The sequence below is a fragment of the Mirounga leonina genome, unplaced genomic scaffold (genome assembly GCF_011800145.1).
Source record: "Mirounga leonina isolate KUSES-001 unplaced genomic scaffold, KU_Mleo_1.0 Mir_83, whole genome shotgun sequence".
NCBI lineage: Eukaryota > Metazoa > Chordata > Mammalia > Carnivora > Phocidae > Mirounga > Mirounga leonina.
In genome coordinates this window covers 416151-433945 of record NW_023270826.1, presented here as the reverse complement: position 1 = coordinate 433945, position 17795 = coordinate 416151, and the positions used below count along the sequence as shown (strand labels likewise).

Genomic DNA, 17795 nt, shown 5'->3' with positions numbered 1-17795 from the left:
TCTTTAAAAAAAAAAGAATTAGTGGCCAAAATTCATTTCAATTTTTCTAAACATGTCAAAAAAGGTTTGCAGTAAATGCTTTAAAAATATTTTTTAAAACTAAAAAAAAAGCTTGAAGCAAAAAAGACATCTAAAAGAAGTTTACAACAAATTGGGAGTTTCTTTTAGCTATATATAATTTAGTTATAAGAACAGAAACATTGTTTTGCCCATTTACGTAACTTAAATTATAATTTGATGCAATCAACCAAAATCAGTGCTACTTACATAAGAAGGTACAGTGCTTAAATGGAGCACCGAAAAGACAAAACATCCAATTCTTTATTTGCAGCTAAGCATCCTATGTAACAAAAATACATGCTGTTTTCTTCTATATATTAAAATTTATATGATTCCATTTACATATTTTCTAATCTAGCTACTCTTTGCATCGATAGCTTAAATTATTCAGGTAACCTAATCTTACTGGTGTCAAATACATATTCATTCATCATCAAATATTTATTGAGCATCCAGGTTTGAATTTGAGGCCAAATTTTCTATTTTATTATTGTCATCCATAAAACTACAAAGTCGACTATCAATTTCATTATAAAATTCATTATTCATTATTTCTATTATACTTTGGTTCTAAAAAATAATATTGAACACTTCTCAAAAACATCATAAAGAATATGTCTAAGTATTTATCAATCAAGATATCTTGAACTAGGAAACACAAACATATCACATCCAATAACTGAATATTTTATTTTCTCATTTTTAGAAAAGTAAAATACTCAGTTTTTTTCATTTACAGTATTTTCAAAGAATACCAACCACAAGAGTGTCTATGTATCTACGTATATTCACCTCTCAATATGTACCCCTTTGGTTTGGTTGAAATATCTGATCTTAATTAGGCTACAGATGGTGGAAAGTACTTCAGTTGAAATATCATTATTAATAAAAATGCACCTTCCCTTTGGAGTGCCTGGGTGGCTCAGTCGGTTAAGTGGCTGACTTGATTTTGGTTTGGGTTGTGATCCTGGGGTCCTGGGATCAAGCCCCATGTCCAGCTCCACACTCAGCAGGGAGTCTACTTCAGGATTCTCTCTCCCCCTCTGCTCTTCCCACCCCCCTGCCCCCACTCTCTATCTCCCTCTAAAATAAATAAATCTTTAAAAAAAAAAAAAGGCACCTTCCCTCACGTAAGCCTTCAATCCACTAGGAACTGAAAGGATAAATACAGGTGGTTTAAAAGAGAAGAAAAAAGGGCGCCTGGGTGGCTCAGTTGGTTAAGCGACTGCCTTCGGCTCAGGTCATGATCCCGGAGTCTCTGGATCGAGTCCCGCATCGGGCTCCCTGCTCGGCAGGGAGTCTGCTTCTCCCTCTGACCCTCCCCCCTCTCATGTGCTCTCTCTCACAAATAAATAAATAAAATCTTAAAAAAAATAAATAAAAAAAAATAAATAGAAGGAAAAAAAGTCAACCTCACCAAAAGTGGCAATGTCAAGGAAACACTCATAAGAAGAGCGCTAAGAAAGTACCTAAAAATGTACAAGTCACTTTCTTCAAGCTAGCACATTTTGCATAGTAACTATTCAACATGTTTGCTTCTGTCTAAAAAACAAGACACTGTATGATCTTATTCACACAAAATTATTTTTTTTTAAAAAGCTAATCTACAGTGATAGAAATCAATAGTGATTGTGTAAAGGAGGGGTACTGACTTGAAAGTGTCACGAGGGAATTTGGGAGATAATGGAAATGTTCTATATTTTGTTTGGGATGATGGTTAATAGGGGTGTGTATAATTCTCAAAAATCACTGAACTGAACCCAGGATCTATACATTTTATTACATGTAATTAAACGTTATTAAAGAGCAGACCATCTCGTCCTAGTACTGGGGATCAAGGACCTGGGGCAGAACTGAAAAGCTGACCAGGTTTTGAGGTTCCTTAAAAACTGGGGCTTCAGGGGCGCCTGGGTGGCTCCGTCGTTAAGTGTCTGCCTTCGGCTCAGGTCATGATCCCGGGTCCTGGGATCGAGCCCCACATCGGGCTCCTTGCTCCGCGGGAAGCCTGCTTCTCTCTCTCCCACTCCCCCTGCTTGTGTTCCCTCTCTCGCTGTGTCTCTCTGTCAAATAAATAAATAAAATCTTAAAAAAAAAAAAAAATTGGGGCTTCATAGAATGGTTTCTTTATTTGGCTTAAAAATGAGTTCTTAGAATTCTATATACTATTATAATCTAATATAAATACAAAGATCTATTCCAAAGCAACTCTAAGATTATGTACTTTCCTCAATTATTGATTCCCCTTGCTTACTTCCATTACTACAGATGATGGAGCCATATGCATTATTCAAGATATACCATATCATTAGTCAAAACAATGGGAAATTAAAAGTCAAGGCTCTAATTGTTACCTTCCAAGTCATCTTTTGTCAGATATCTATAATGACATAAATATACATTACTACTTCTTTTAACCACCTGAGAAGAAAAAAACTCAACTGTAAACAGAAAAAAATTTACAACCGAAAATATTGGACATTGGCACAGCACTAAACTTAGCACTTCCAGAATGAACTGCCAGGATAGCATTAGAATTCAAATAACTCAAAATGTTGATTTCTCAACCACTTTCCCAATTTCCCACACCTCCCCCAAAGAAATTAACTTTGAAGAGTTTATTTGATTAAGCAAAATTTGAAAGCAGAAGGATTAAAAAGTGAAAAAGGTGGTGCAGAAATTAGCAGAGGTGGCACTACCTGAAAGCTCATCAGAAAGGGGAGTGAGAACAATATCAGGCAAGAAGGGTTTGGAAGTATGGATCAGAACAGGAGCACTTTTAGCACTGCGTATATAGGCCGATGGCAGAGCACATTCACCAATGGATCGGCTTCTCATGGCTTTAAAAAAGGAAAAGAAAGAAGTGGGGAAGGAAAAAAGAAGAGTGACTATAATGAAAGGCTTGTGTCACAGAAAAAGCAGCAACAGAGAAAACTAAAAGATACAAAGGAAGGAAATTTTAAATTAAAACATTTCAGCACGGCAAATACTGGCAAGCTGTAAGAAAAGAAATCAGAGAACACATGACATTTCAAATGTAAAGTTTTTGGTGTAAAGCAGGAAAATGCTTATTATTATTAGCAGTTACAATAGTATAGCATTAAAAATCAGCAGACACTTTAAATTAGCACTATGTTCTCAAAACCAAGGGCTGAAAAGTTCATTGAATGGAAACACTGAAAAGAACTCAACATTATTAGTTCAAAGAAATTTTTGGTACTATATTTGAGCATTTCTCTGAGCCATTACAAGGCAATCCCGAGTCATTCTTCTTAATGAAGCTGAATTCCAAAAACAAATCATTTCTACTTTCATACTCTTCCCTAACAAAGTTTTGAAGTCACTCCTAGGTCATTTTTAGAACATTTTATGTAATTCATAATCTAAAGGATTGAATCTCATGGTTAGTATTTGATCTGGATAGGAGAAGAATGCTTACTTAAATTCATATCTCTTACTTATATTAAAGTGTAACAGTATATAGGACACCTGGGTGGCTCAGCTGGTTAAGCGTCAGACTTCGGCTCAGGTCATGATCCTGGGGTCCTGGGACTGAGCCCCACATTGGGCTCCTTGCTCAGTGGGGAGTCTGCTTCTCCCTCTCCCTCCGTCCCTCCCCCTGCTTGCGCTCTCTCTTTCAAATAAATAAATTAAAAAAAATAAGTTTAACAGTATAATTTAAAGTTTTTAAGGAGAAATATTTACAAAAATTAGAATTTGCAATCTGGATGAAAAATAAAGTCATTGAGAAAAATAAACAAATTTGTGTTAATTTAAATCTTAAGCATATAATATAAAAACTTTAAAGATTAAGTTCTTAAAGATAACTTAAAAACTGGATTACTTTTCAAAAATTACATTTGTAGTTGCATTTGGTAGTCTTGTATAAGGAGTCACCAGTTCATATGATTAAAGACAAATTTTAGCACACTTAGAAATAATTTTTTAATCGTCGAGTTTATACTTCCCAAACATGTTTTTAACTTAACTTCCAGTTTAGGGGTTCCTGAACAAAGGTGTATGCATATTTTTATGTATGAATAGAGGACTTAAAAGAAACAATATTGCATAATATCCAGTATAATATGACTGGTTAAAAAAAAATTTGAGCGTTAATATCAATTCAAAATCTTGGCTATCCGGGTTAATGTCAACTTTTGGTTCCCCCACAGATGCCTAAATTGCTTAGCCTATCACACAAGGCCTATGGGACCCGGCTGCACAAATCACTACAACTGCCTCTTTTCCTCCTGTTCTCACAAGCTGCTGCCACAGAGAATTTTTATACTCTTTTATACTCCCTGAAATTTTCATGCTCTTTCAAAACAGCATAGCTTTGTGAATTCATAATATCCCTGGTCTTCTTTTCCTCCTGACACTCCTTCTTACTCAAAATGTCATCTCATCTGTGAAGCTTTTCTGATTCTTCCACATAATTAACTTACTGGCAATACAGCAATGAACGAAACAGTTAAGAATCCCTGCTTTTGCAAAGCTTAAAATCTATTTTTAGTGGACTGTATGTTTTTTATGTCAGCCTCCCAACTTTTCAAACACAACAACTATATCCTCTGATCTTTATAATCCTAGTACTTGGCACATAGAGCTCAATAAAGGCTTATTGAATGAATATCTGTATTTGGGGACTATGGCATAATTATTTGAAAAGGAAAGGTTTCAGTTGCGAACATACAGAGGAATAAACCAAAAAAGGATACTTATTTTAAAACTAAATTGACTCTTTTAAAACTAATCTGATTCAATTTTCAATTCTACAGAAGAATTACAAGTTTTCTTCTGTTTTTTTTCCCTTGGGTTAGATAATTCCTTGCATATAACAATTCCTTTTATTCCTTCTTTCCTACCACCAACCTGAAGGAAGAGCTTGGGCATTTCCCTCGGAACTTGCCATAATCGCAGTGGTTTAAGTTTGTTATGATCCTAAATGAATTCTACAAAAATGCACCCCTCTATTTTTTTCACTATACTACAGGTCTTTATGCATACCTGAAAATCTGTCCTGTGCCTCACAGCCATGTATCCTACACTACAGAAAATTACTTATGATGAAATAACTACTAGGATTTTTGGGGATTTACTAATCTAAAGCTTACGTCAGAAATCTCCAGAAAGCCAATGAAATTCCTACTGCCATATACATTCCTAAGCCACCCATATCAGTGATCTTAAATCTGTAAATGAAAGGGCAGTATAAAAAATATAACATCAAGAAATCAAGAAGTAAAAACAAATTTTCAAATATATAAGCATGCCAATTTTTGAAGGCTTTGTATCTTTACCCGTCTCAAAAAAATGAATAAAAAAGAAAAACAGGGGGCCCCTGGGTGGCTCAGTCATTAACTGTCTGCCTTTGGCTTAGGTCATGATCCCGGGTCCTGGGATCGAGCCCCTCATCGGGCTCTCTGCTCCGCTGGAAGCCTGCTTCTCCCTCTCCCACTCCCTCTGCTTGTGTTCCCTCTCTCACTGTCTCTCTCTCTGTCAAATAAATAAAATCTTAAAAAAAAAAAAAACAGATGCATTCCACATGAATTCATCTTGGATCATAAAGTACACACATTATGTCAAAAATTGTAACCTTCATTCAAGAGTTCCCATGCAACAGAAGAAATTCATAAAAACAGCAAATGTATTAAATCACTAAAAGCTCACAAATACAAAATAAATAGAAGGAAAGGCAAGTCTTGGTCTTTTCTCACTTCTAAAATTACACATAGTTCTCCATATTTATAATTAAATAAAATTCACATCATACATACATGTCTGTCCACTGGCAGAAATACCTTTGTAAGTCCCCAAACTAAGGCTAAAGATTATAATAAAAATAAAGTAAAAGGAAAATCTGAAAACAGAAACAGTGATATATTTGTTCCAACAGTTGAATACCAGTTCCTGAATCATAACTGCAAACAAGTTATTACTTCTCATAAACGTATTCTAAAGTAAGTCTAAAGTAAGTCCTAAATTCACTGCATCTCCTTTAATAATGTGTTGGCATAAGCAAAACCTTAGGAATAGTGATGAGGGACTTACTAGAATGTATACACTTTATCATAGATTGAATTTTTAACTGTGTACACTCACTATGAACATAAAAATTTAATATTTTAAGAAAATATATATTCAAACACTATCTTAAATTAATCTGCTGCCCCTTTTAGTATTTTCCAACTTATGCAGGTACTTTTCTGAACAAAATTGTTAATACTTCAACTTTTTATTTGATAGGTTTGTTTAATGAACAAGCCAGACAAGGTTGTTTTGGCATAGGTACCAGAAAGTAATCACAGTCAGGGAGGAATTGAAGATGAGTATTTTGCTCATTATATGCTTTTTAAAGATGAGAAATATGCCAACATGCTAATGACTGTTTCTCATTAGACAGCTCACTGATGTTTCCTTAAACTTTACATTTCACACTAAGCATAAATTACTTCTATAATCAGAAAAATTATATAAGGAACTTTAAAAAGATACATTTTAAGTAAAACAAAGTAAAATTTTAAACTTAAAAGAATAATTCTGTCCTAACCAATACATAAATATTTTCATTAAATGTGACATTAATATAAAATTAAGGCATTTCAGATGTAATCAACATCTTCCTAAGAATCTCAAAAAGTGATTCTATACCAAAACTTTGATGATATTAATTTTAATTCATCCATACCCTTTATCCTTGTATCATTTCTTCTTTTTTTTTTTTTTAAGATTTTATTTATTTATTTGACAGAGAGAGATAGTGAGAGCAGGAACACAAGCATGGGGAGTAGGAGAGGGAGAAGCAGGCTCCCGCCGAGCAGGGAGCCCGATGTGGGGCTCGATCTCAGGACCCTGGGATCATGACCTGAGCCGAAGGCAGACGCTTAACGACTGAGCCACTCAGGCGTCCCTATTCTTCTTGACATAGACAATTCTATGCTTATTTTATAGGCAGAAAACAACTGTGAAAATATAAGTCTTTTGAACGATTTAAAATTAACTATAATTTTTAATTCTTTTAAATTTCTTTAAAATAGTGTTTTTAATGATTACCATTAAATATAGATATATTTCCACAAAAAAATGCTCCTTCCATAAAAATCATAGACTGTAGGGGTGCCTGGGTGGCTCATTTAAGCATCTGACTTCAGCTCAGGTCATGACCTCAGGGGTCTGGGATAAAGCCCTGAGTTGGGCTCCCTGCTCAGCGGGGAGTCTGCTTCTCCCTCTCCCTTTGCCCCTCCCCCCTGTTGGTGCACTCGCAAACCCTCGTTCTCTCTCTCTCTCTCAAATAAATAAATAAAATCTTTTAAAAAATTATAAATTGTAAAACCTAAAGTAACTTCAAGCAATTTTGTTTTAGGCATATAAAGTATTATTATTCCCATTACACAGATGAAGTAAATAAAGCCTAGGAAGTTCAAGATTATCTAGCTATTCAGTGATGAAAGTAAGAGTAAAAAAAGAGATTAGGACAAAGCCTTCTTAATTTTCATTGCAGCACTCTTCCTACTACAATTCAGACCAAGTTATAAGTCTCTGAGAGGAAGAGGAATAAGATGGTAGCTAGGTCCAGAGTATACTGAGTGATCCTACATCCAGAAATTCTTCCCATTATTGCTCCCTTGCTGCTACTTCCAAGATCATAGAAATTTCTTCCATGTCTGTTAAAAGCTGCAAGGAATCTAGCAACAACCTCCACCTTGGTCTCAGCTATCTGCAAGCAGATTCCTAGTTGGAAGTGTGTGAAGCCAATCTAATTATATAACTGTAGCACTGAAAATTAGCTACCCTAATTTCCCGTTTGTGAGTATATTCACTTATTAGAACCTCTACCAGTTAATGCATGAGTTCTGTAAAGCGAATCTGAGTTCTATTTCTTCAATTCTGTAAAAAACAGTTTAAAATTATTGATACCTACAGTAAAATAAACTACATAAAAATGCTAATGTAAGATAAATCTTAATAGCATGTCATTAGACTCTTGACTACTACTGAAAAAAAATAAAAGGTTTTGCTATAGAAGTTTTTCCTTTAACGACCAAAGTTAAAAGGTAACTATGTATTTACATAGATTGTTACTAAGGACTATAAACGTATTGCCCTGTACAATTCTCATTATTTTAAAGAGTACATACCGACGGTTTTTTGCCGTACTATACTCCTTGCCTTTTCGGTTCCTGGGGAACCAGTGGTTGTTGCACTTCTCTGCCTCATTGGGGCTTGGCCAGGCTGATCACGACTCCATCCTCTAGAAAATGACTTGTCAACTGAAACTTTCTGAAATTCATGTCCAACTCCTAGAAATGCAGATTTTCAATCTCAGTATACTGTCACCTGATTAATAATCTCTTCAAATTATGCGTGCTACCTTGCCTCAGTTTCTCAGGTTTCCTCATAATGCATTATGAAGTATCAAGTTAAATGCTTGTGTACCATAAGGCTTTTTTGAACTTCAATTTATGTAAAAATCATATTCCAAAACCGATACAGAATTCTAAAATTACACCATCAAAAATAAACTATTATTAAATCCTTTGCCATCCACTTGTTCCATTAAAGAAGAAACATTTGGATAAGCAAAAAAGTTTGAGAAATGAGCTACCCAAAAGCCATCCTGTGATGGAAGTTGCTAAATCTCTACCTGCCAATAATAGCCAGTTGGGAAATAAATAGTCTAGGAAAAAGTATTTTGGTCACATAATTAACTACCATGGATTACTTTTAAATAGGAAGTGTGACTCAGGCATTATCTCTAGCCAGCAACTACTTATTAAGAGTGAAAAATAACACATCAAGGACTATAAAAACATGTATTAACAATATAATCACTATGTCATTGTCCCTCTCCCCCTTTTTAACACTCAACAGATACATAATCCACATCTAGGGAATGTTTGCTTTTAGTTAAAACTAAGAAAATGCTTTCAACAGAATTTTTCACATAATTCTTTTTAAATAGAGTAACATGAAATCACCTTCTAAATTCTAACAAAAAGTTGCATATGATAAAAAGGAAGAACATTTTATAAATTTCCATTTTGGTTAATTATTTAAAATAAAATATTTAAGATTATAAATTATTTAAATTTTAGCTAGATATATACAGGACACTATTTCTCATCAAAATTACTGATTTTAAGGTTCTTCAAGAAAAATTACAAGGTACCTACATGTTTTATTGTTGAAAATTTTTAATCTGCAGGGCAAATGAAGGAGGGAACAGTTAAGAGAAAACATAATTTTTTACCGTCACCTGTCTCCCTAGCTTGATTTTCCCAGACCAAATTATTTAAACAAATTTATGGGGAGCATCTCTGTGGACAACTCTTACCTTTCCCTTTGTGCTTTTTTTGCTTCTGTTCACTCAGCTTATCCAATGGTAAATCACTGAGATCCAAACTATATAAATTTCTTGCTAAAACTTTAGTTAGAGTTTCCATAGTCAGCGACCACTCAGTGGCTAACTCTTCCCAATAGGTCAATGACGATAATACTGAGAGTAAGTCATCCCATAGTTCTCGAGAGATGTACACATTAAGATTTGCTTTGATCCAGGCAACGATAAGAGTCTATAAAGACAAATAAATTATAATGAAATACGTTCAAATTCAGATATTCAATCATAAAAAAAAAACCCTAAGAACAAGCAGAATTTTAAATCACATAGTATCCATGACCCTTTCTTGGTACATAATACTTATAAAGGAATTCATGCAATCATTAATACCTACTATAAATTTCATTTCAACAATTGCTAACACCCAACATTCTAGCAATTAGGACAACTTATCAAAACGGAAAAGAAATATCCTTAAGTTGTAACTATCCTTCATGCTGTATTACATTAATGTTAAATAAATGCTACTTGAAAAGTCTCCACACTATTAAAAATTTGAAATTATTATGTTGAATTATTTACTAATGCTTATTGAGCTAAACTGACCAAAACCTACATTCTCAAATTGAAGATGAAACTCAGTATATAATTTGAATATTCTAAAAATAAGTTACTGCAGATATACTTAATGAAATATTTTTAAAAAATTGTATGTAAATTAAAGAATAAAATTAAATTTCACTTTGAAGATACCAGAAGAATTAAAGGCATTTTGTAAAATATCCAATCATAGAATAAAACTTATTCACTGAGGGCAGAAATTACTGATCAGCCATTACGCCTGAGATTTTAGGGATTTCTACTGAAGATATAACCTCCTATTGAAGAAGCGAATAGTAAAAAGTTTTTCAAAAGCTTAACTCTAAATTTTACTAAGGAATTCACATAAATTTATACATTAAATGCAAGATGAAATGGACAGAGTTTACAGTATAGAACAGTAAAAACTAGTGACTCTCTATTCTATCTTGAAACATTTATACTCCAAAAAATTATTCTACATAGCAAGCTAAAATTTTGCCTTCCTATAGTTTCAACATTGGGTTAGTTCTAACAATTGGGAAATGTTTATAAAAAGGGCTAATGAAGTTAAGAGGAGTTTAGATAATAAATGTAACTGGTTTCAAAAGATTATTCACTACTAGCATAAAATTTTAGGCATAAGAATATTTTTTAAGAAATGATTTGAATGACTATACTTATGGCCAAGAATTAGATCTGAGTAGCTTTTTATCTTTGATATTAAGAACCATTTTATCCATGTATTTGTATTTAATGTGTCATCTTAAGAACATATTATTTTGGTATTTCCAAAGAATCCATAATACATTTAAAGTCAATACTCTATCCTCAGGTTGGAAAACACAATACATAATTCTTGTATATTCAAACTACCACTGATACTTAAAATACAGAAGTGAATGAAGTCTTACAGAACAGCATGATAAGAAAGATTCTTGATTATTAACTACTTTTCCATTACTACAGAACAACTTAAAAGAAAGTTTTGTTTTTCTAACAATGCCAGAGACTTGGAAACTGATAAAGCAAACAATCAGGCCATTACTCATGAAGCTCCCTGGCAGCTTTTTGCAATCATGTAAGTATGCCACACAAGAGAAAAAGTTAAATATCATCAGCCTGTTTCAACACTCTTTACATAGACCTGGTATTTCCTCCACTCTTATACTAGGTTGTGAGTTTCTATGCATGGCAAATAGCCTATTTAGATAAGCAACTTTAAATTTAGTTCTACAAAAGTTCCTTTAATATGAAATGATCTTTGATTTAAAGCTTTTTTCCCCCAAGTAACAAGTTCAGGGCTCAATGAATCTTATAAAAATACATATCTATCCATCTATTTATCTATCTATTTATTTATTTTTATTGCCTGGAAAAGTGGTCCTGCAAGTCGACCTGCCAAGGTCATATTTTTTTTCCCCTGGAACTGCAGAAAAGCTTGTGATGGCATCTTCAGTACGGACTCCGTGACTCTGAGCAACACAAGCAGCATCTGTTCCCTTAAAGTAAAAAAATTAATTAATGTTTCCTTCTCATATGTGTTTGTTTTTGGTTAATGAATAACTTCAAAATTAATATTTGTTATAAAATGTATTATCTTTCAATAAGTCAAATATCAAATATCTTTCCAATTTTTAGAATTCTTTAAATATTAAAATTTAAAATTCCATTTTATAAACTATACCAGCCATTTTAAAAAACATTTTTCAATCACAAAACCCTCTCATCAATTAAAAATGTATGCAAAAGCTCATTATTGGGAGGTGAGAATGTGGTGGCTGCTCCCATCCCCCGACCCCCCAAAAATCAAGTAATAACCTTACGAAGCTCTTTGAAGAACATTCCTCTATCTATACAATATAGTTCTACCTTGATGCCTATATATCTATTCTTCATCTTTATAATATGGAGAATAAGCACAGAACCAGAAGTGTACCAGGTGCAACTGCAAAAACTACACGATTTTTAAGATTAATAGATCACAGTGATCTTGACAGGTTATCAAGGACCATCACTCTTTTGCCTCTTTCCACCCTTTTAAGTTTGGCCATTTTTTAACCCTTTATTCTCCTTGTGTACTCCAAGTCAAGACAATCCTAATAGTATTTCTACCTTGCCGCTTTCTCCTAGATGCTTATTATTAAGACCATAAAACCACCTTATTTGCACTTGATAATTTGGAAACTGATTAAACCACATGTGAAAAGGGGTATTTCAGTTTGGGTGTACAGCCAGACTACCAGCCCAAGTCCCTATCACAGCCTCCTCTCTGATTTGTCTGTGGGCCCATTCCAGACACAGCAACATGTGGGACGTGGAACAATCCATGTGAGAAACGTGGCAGAGGTAGCAAGAGATCACAGACCTAGAAGTCATCATTTTTCTGGGAAGGGAGGGCAGAATCAAATAGAAAAGTATCACTCAATGAAAAATATCCTGAATTTATTAACAAATAAATACACGTATTTATTCATAAGATAAAAATCAAAGTTGCCACATTTGTAATCTCAGTCTTCTGGCTTAGCTGTATGAAATGAAGAACTTTTTGAAATCAACCACATATGCAATAAAGTATAGATTTTCCAAATAAATCTTATCTGACTTGTGGTCAAATCAAAACTCATTCATATATAACCTTTCACTTTGTAATATGATAGTAATGATTTTAATTCATAAAATCTTATAAATTCAATGTAGGGGCGGCTGGGTGGTTCAGTCGTTAAGCGTCTGGCTTCGGCTAAGGTCATGATCCCAGGGTCCTGGGATCGAGCCCCGCATCGGGCTCCCTGCTCCGCGAGAAGCCTGCTTCTCCCTCTCCTGCTCCCCCTGCTTGTGTTCCCTCTCTCGCGGTGTCTCTCTCTGTCAAATAAATAAAATCTTTAAAAAAATAAATAAATAAAATAAATTCAATATAAATATGTGAGTAATCTCTAATAATGCTATGACTTCAAGGGAACTTACAAAAAAACTTTTTTTAATTCTAAAATTGTGTTCCATATAGCAGGCCTCACTTTAACCTGGCTCAACAGCACTGATGCAAAGTACATTAAAAAAAAAAAAAAGGAAGGGGGGGCGGAGACTAACAAAAGAATGGTCCAAAGTAGTGCGGTTACTGGATAATAATAACCTAGGTTCTGCAGTCTGAAGGACCAGTTCAAATCTCAGCTATGTAAACAAAGATAAATGAACTAATCTCTTTGTGCCTAAGAACAACCACGTAAAATAGAGATATTATCTACCTGAGAGGTGCTACAAGAATTAAGAAAGAAAATGCATGTATAGTGCTTAAAAACATAGCTGGCATCGAAAAGTGTTCCAATTAAGTTAATAATACTTCCTGATGTAACTCTATTAATACTGCTAATAAAGAATTTTTTCAAAATAAAGCCATTTTTTCATATGCAGCAAAACATGTACTAGGCATAATCTTTCACTAAGTACTTCCACTTTTTAAGAATAAGTCAAAGGAGAAAAATTATGTATGTATAAGGATGATCACTGTCTTCCCTCCACCCCAAAATAAAATGGAAATAACTATATATCCATCAAAAGGGGACTGGTTAAGAAAATTATGGCACATACAAATGGCATAATACTATGTGACTATATAAATGGTTTGGTGAACCAGATGTTCATCAAAGGGCAAACAATGATTACCTCCAGAGAATGAGTTTTGGGGCAACTTTTATTTTCTTTTTAAAACTTTTCTTTGTTTGATTTTTACAATGAACATGTATCATTTTTACAAAAACTGAAGAACTGTTCTTTTCCCCAAAAGGCCTATTTTTCCATTCAATTAAATATTTATAGAGTACAAATAATATATAAAATACTATCCTAAGAATGTAGGAAACATAAAAACAAAGACAACAGAGACATACTTTTTAGGGCCTTTCAATTCAGAGGTAAACAGACATTTATACAAGTAATTTAAGGATTCAGACAATTTTGAAAAGAACTAAAACAAAGGTACAAATACATACTGAAAAGAAGTGGGGGGAAAATTATAAGTAAGGATATGTGGAAAAAGGAAGGTGGAATCTAAAGAGTTACTGTGACAACAGAAAAAGATGGCAAGAATTCTACAGAAAAGTTCAGAATGGGGGCGCCTGGGTGGCTCAGTTGTTAAGCGCCCGCCTTCGGCTCAGGTCATGATCCCAGAGTCCTGGGATCGAGCCCGGCATCAGGCTCCCTGCTCCGCAGGCAGCCTGCTTCTTCCTCTCCCACTCCCCCTGCTGTGCTCCCTCCCTCACTGTGTCTCTCTCTGTCAAATAAATAAATAAAATCTTTAAAAAAAAAAAAAGTTCAGAACGTGCACAGGAAACAGCAATCTGGTAAAGCTCGGAGCTGGATCCCATTCTGCAGGGTTGAGTTTAGGCTTGAGAGAAAGACAGAAAATTAGGCAGGGACCTCACTGTACATGGCCTTAAATGCCAAGTTGAGAAATCAGGCATTCACACACTTAATCATTTACTTATTCTTTTATTCACACATGCATAAATTCATTTATTTACGCATGTATTCATTCCTGAGAGTGGTCGGGGGGGAGGGGCATCATATGTCCACTTTAGAAAACTAATCCAGGAAGGCTGATCAAAGGTGTCTAAGATAAAGTGGAGACTACTACTGTCATCATAATTATTACAAAAAATATTTACTTGCTAATAGAAGCCTCTACAATATTGCGACAAGCCCTGTTCACAGACACTACTCCTCTAAAAATTACTATAATTATATATACACAATTAAAAAAAAATAAAGGATAAATATTTTTTACCAAGTCTTTTTGTCCATTGATACTTGTACAACCATGAACCGATAAATATTAAGAATGCGTTTACACATATCTGTGTGCTCATCCAGAAGGTTTTTAATTTCATTTGCAGGTTCAAGAAGAAATATGTTTGATGAGTTTATAATAAACACCTAAGACAAAAGACATCATTAGCTATTCATTATAAAATTAAAATTTATTTAAAAAAATAAATTCAGATGCTGATCACTAGGTGATCTACAATGAACTTAAAAGCGTAAGACTACAGGTTAATTCTGATCCTATTTCTACCACTAGCTTGACATGTGAAATTTAAACCCATTAAACCATTTTATTTTTATGTTTATCTAGACAAATATAAAATCACTATTAGGCACCCAAGGAAAAGAAACCAAGTGAAAAATAGCATTTTTTAAAACTGAGAGCTTTAATATAATAACTCTATTGCTGTCATAAAATGAAACAAACAATAAAAAATACAAACAGTTTAGGATAAAAGAGGATACCTAAATTAAGAAGAATTTTCAGAATAAGATGTTCAATACCATCTATTACTCTTTTCATGTTTATAGTCTATGTGTGTTTATCTGCTTTAGTAGTAACAAACTAAATGAATAGATCACATATTATAATACTACTAATGAGGTGCCATTAATATGCATCTTTTATTATAGAAAAGTTTTTAAAGAACTATTATAATCAAATCATTATATTTTGTTATTGAAGACAAAGTAATTATAATGGTGACAGGTGTGTACAAAGGCTCTCAAAGATACTTTGGAGGTATGGAACATTTCATCTATTGTGAAGCTAGGATATTTACATCTTCTATACCCATAATCCTGATTTAAATCCCTGGATGAATTACATAATAAAACATAGTTGTAAAATGAGAAAAAAGACTATTAAGCTAACTTTAGAATAGTGAAAAGAGGTAACTGTAAGTCTAGCAACACTGACCAAGAAAAGCAAGAGGCACAAATAAATAATAAATAAATTATTAGAAATAAAATAAGGACATTACTATGAGCAATTTGAGAGAAAAGCATTCCAGACAAAAGAAAAAGCAAATTTAAAGGACTTGAGTTGACAGCCTCCCTAGCATGTTTAAGGAACAGCAAGGAGTACAAAATGAAGTGAAAAAGTGGGGAAGCAGTTGGGAAATGATGTTGAGAAACAGAACCAGAGCATGTGGAGAACTTCTCACACTGCCAGTGGTGAAAGAATATATTTTTCCCCGCAAACTTCGCAGACCAATCCTATTGTAAAATACAATAAAAATGAACTAATAAGGGGTGCCTGGGTGGCTCAGTCATTAAGTGTCTGCCTTTGGCTCAAGTCATGATCCCAGGGTCCTGGGATCAAGCCCCACATCAGGCTCCCTGCTTCGCGGGAAGCCTGCTTCTCCCTCTCCCACTCCCCCTGCTTGTGTTCCCTCTCTCACTGTCTCTCTGTCAAATAAATAAATAAAATCCTTAAAAAAAAAAATGAATGAGAAAAAGGAAATGAAAACAGACATACAAAAATATAAATGCAAACCATCAAAATCAAGAGATATTAGATGACTTAGTTTCTAAACTCTTAGTCTCAATTTTGTAATTATCTTGTGGGCCAGCACTAGTCTGTGGACCATACCTTGAGGAGCAATGATGTAAAGCCTTATAGACCATTAGAAAGACTTCTGCTTTTATGCTTAGTGATAATGCAAAGCCAGTGAAGGATTTTGAGCAGAAAAATGATATGATCTGACTTACACTTTATAGAATCCCTCTGGCTACCGTGTTGAGAATATGCCAGAGTGATGAGTGGGCAAGAGCAGAGCAAGGATACTAATTAGGAGTTTACTGCAATAATCCAGATGAAAGATCACAGAGGCCTGGACATAAGAGGTAGTGTAAATGTTGAATAGTTAGATTCAGCATACATTTTGAAGATGGCCAGGATGTGTTACCAAATTAGATGTAGGATATAAAAGAAGGCAGGGGAGTACCTGGGTGGTGCAGTCAGCTGAGCGTCTTACTCTTGGTTTTGGCTCACGTCTGATCTCAGGGTCGTGAGATGGAGCCCTGTGTTGGGCTCCACCCGCAGCACAGAGTCTGCTTGGGTTTCTCTCTCCCTTTCTCTCTCTCTGCCCCTCCCCCCGATCCCTCGCTCTCTAAAATAAATCAATAAATCTTTAAAATTAATTAATTAATTAAAAGTAAAAGAAAATCAGGAAACAAGATGGCTTGAACAACTGGAAACCAGGTGCTATAAATGAAACAAGGAAAATTGCAGGAAGAGCATGTTTGTTGAACAAGAACAAAAGTTTTAGACATGTCAAGTCTGAAATGTCTATTTGATATCCAAGTGAAGATGTTAAGTTGGCATTTGAATATTTGAGTTTAAGACTCAGGGGTGCCTGGGTGGCTCAGTCAGTTAAGCGTCTGACTTCAGCTCAGGTCATGATCTCAAGGTCCTCCCCACTGAGCAGGGAGTCTGCTTCTCCCTCTACCCTCCCCACCCCCGTTTGTGCCCTGTCTCTCTCTCTTTCAAATGAATAAATAAAATCTTAAAAACAAAAACAAAAAACTCTTATTCAGACAAGAGGTCTCAGACTAGAAATAAAATTGTAGATGATGCAGTATATAGATGACATTTAAAGCCAGAGGAATGGATGAGATGAACCACAGAATAAGTAGAAAAGAGATCTAAGAACTGATCTGGGGCCCTTCAACAATGAAATGGTTAGGGACATATGAAAAATTAAGTAAAAAATTCTGAGAAGTGGCCAGTAAGTTAGCAGAAAAACAGGAAGCATGCTATTCAGAAGGACAAGTGAAGAAGAGTTTCAATAAAGAGGGAATGGTCTATTCTATAAAATGCTCCTGACAAATCCAGTAAGATTAGGATTGAAAAATGTACATCTGGGGCGCCTGGGTGGCTCAGTCGGTTAAGCATCCAACTCTTGATTTCGGCTCAGGTCATGATCTCATGGTCATGAGATAAGGCCCTACGTCACACCCTGTGCTGAGTGTGGAGCCTGCTTAAGATTCTCTCCCT

At 34.5% G+C, this 17795-nt stretch overlaps 1 protein-coding gene across 7 annotated transcripts in view; it reads right to left on the bottom strand.

Annotated features, from left to right (window-relative positions):
- Positions 1-17795, bottom strand: part of LOC118002836 (ral GTPase-activating protein subunit alpha-1) — a 252275-nt gene that overhangs the window by 150075 nt on the left and 84405 nt on the right. For 5 of the 7 annotated variants that reach the window (XM_034993440.1, XM_034993439.1, XM_034993441.1 and 2 more), the window contains exons 13-16: positions 14757-14905; positions 11349-11478; positions 9392-9629; positions 8196-8357 (exon numbers count right to left, since the gene is read on the bottom strand). In XM_034993440.1, the coding sequence (XP_034849331.1) occupies positions 8196-8357; positions 9392-9629; positions 11349-11478; positions 14757-14905 (679 nt within the window). Of the gene's footprint in view, positions 1-2756; positions 2898-8195; positions 8358-9391; positions 9630-11348; positions 11479-14756; positions 14906-17795 lie in introns of all 7 variants that reach the window. The other 2 variants (XM_034993443.1, XM_034993444.1) reach the window with 1 other exon arrangement.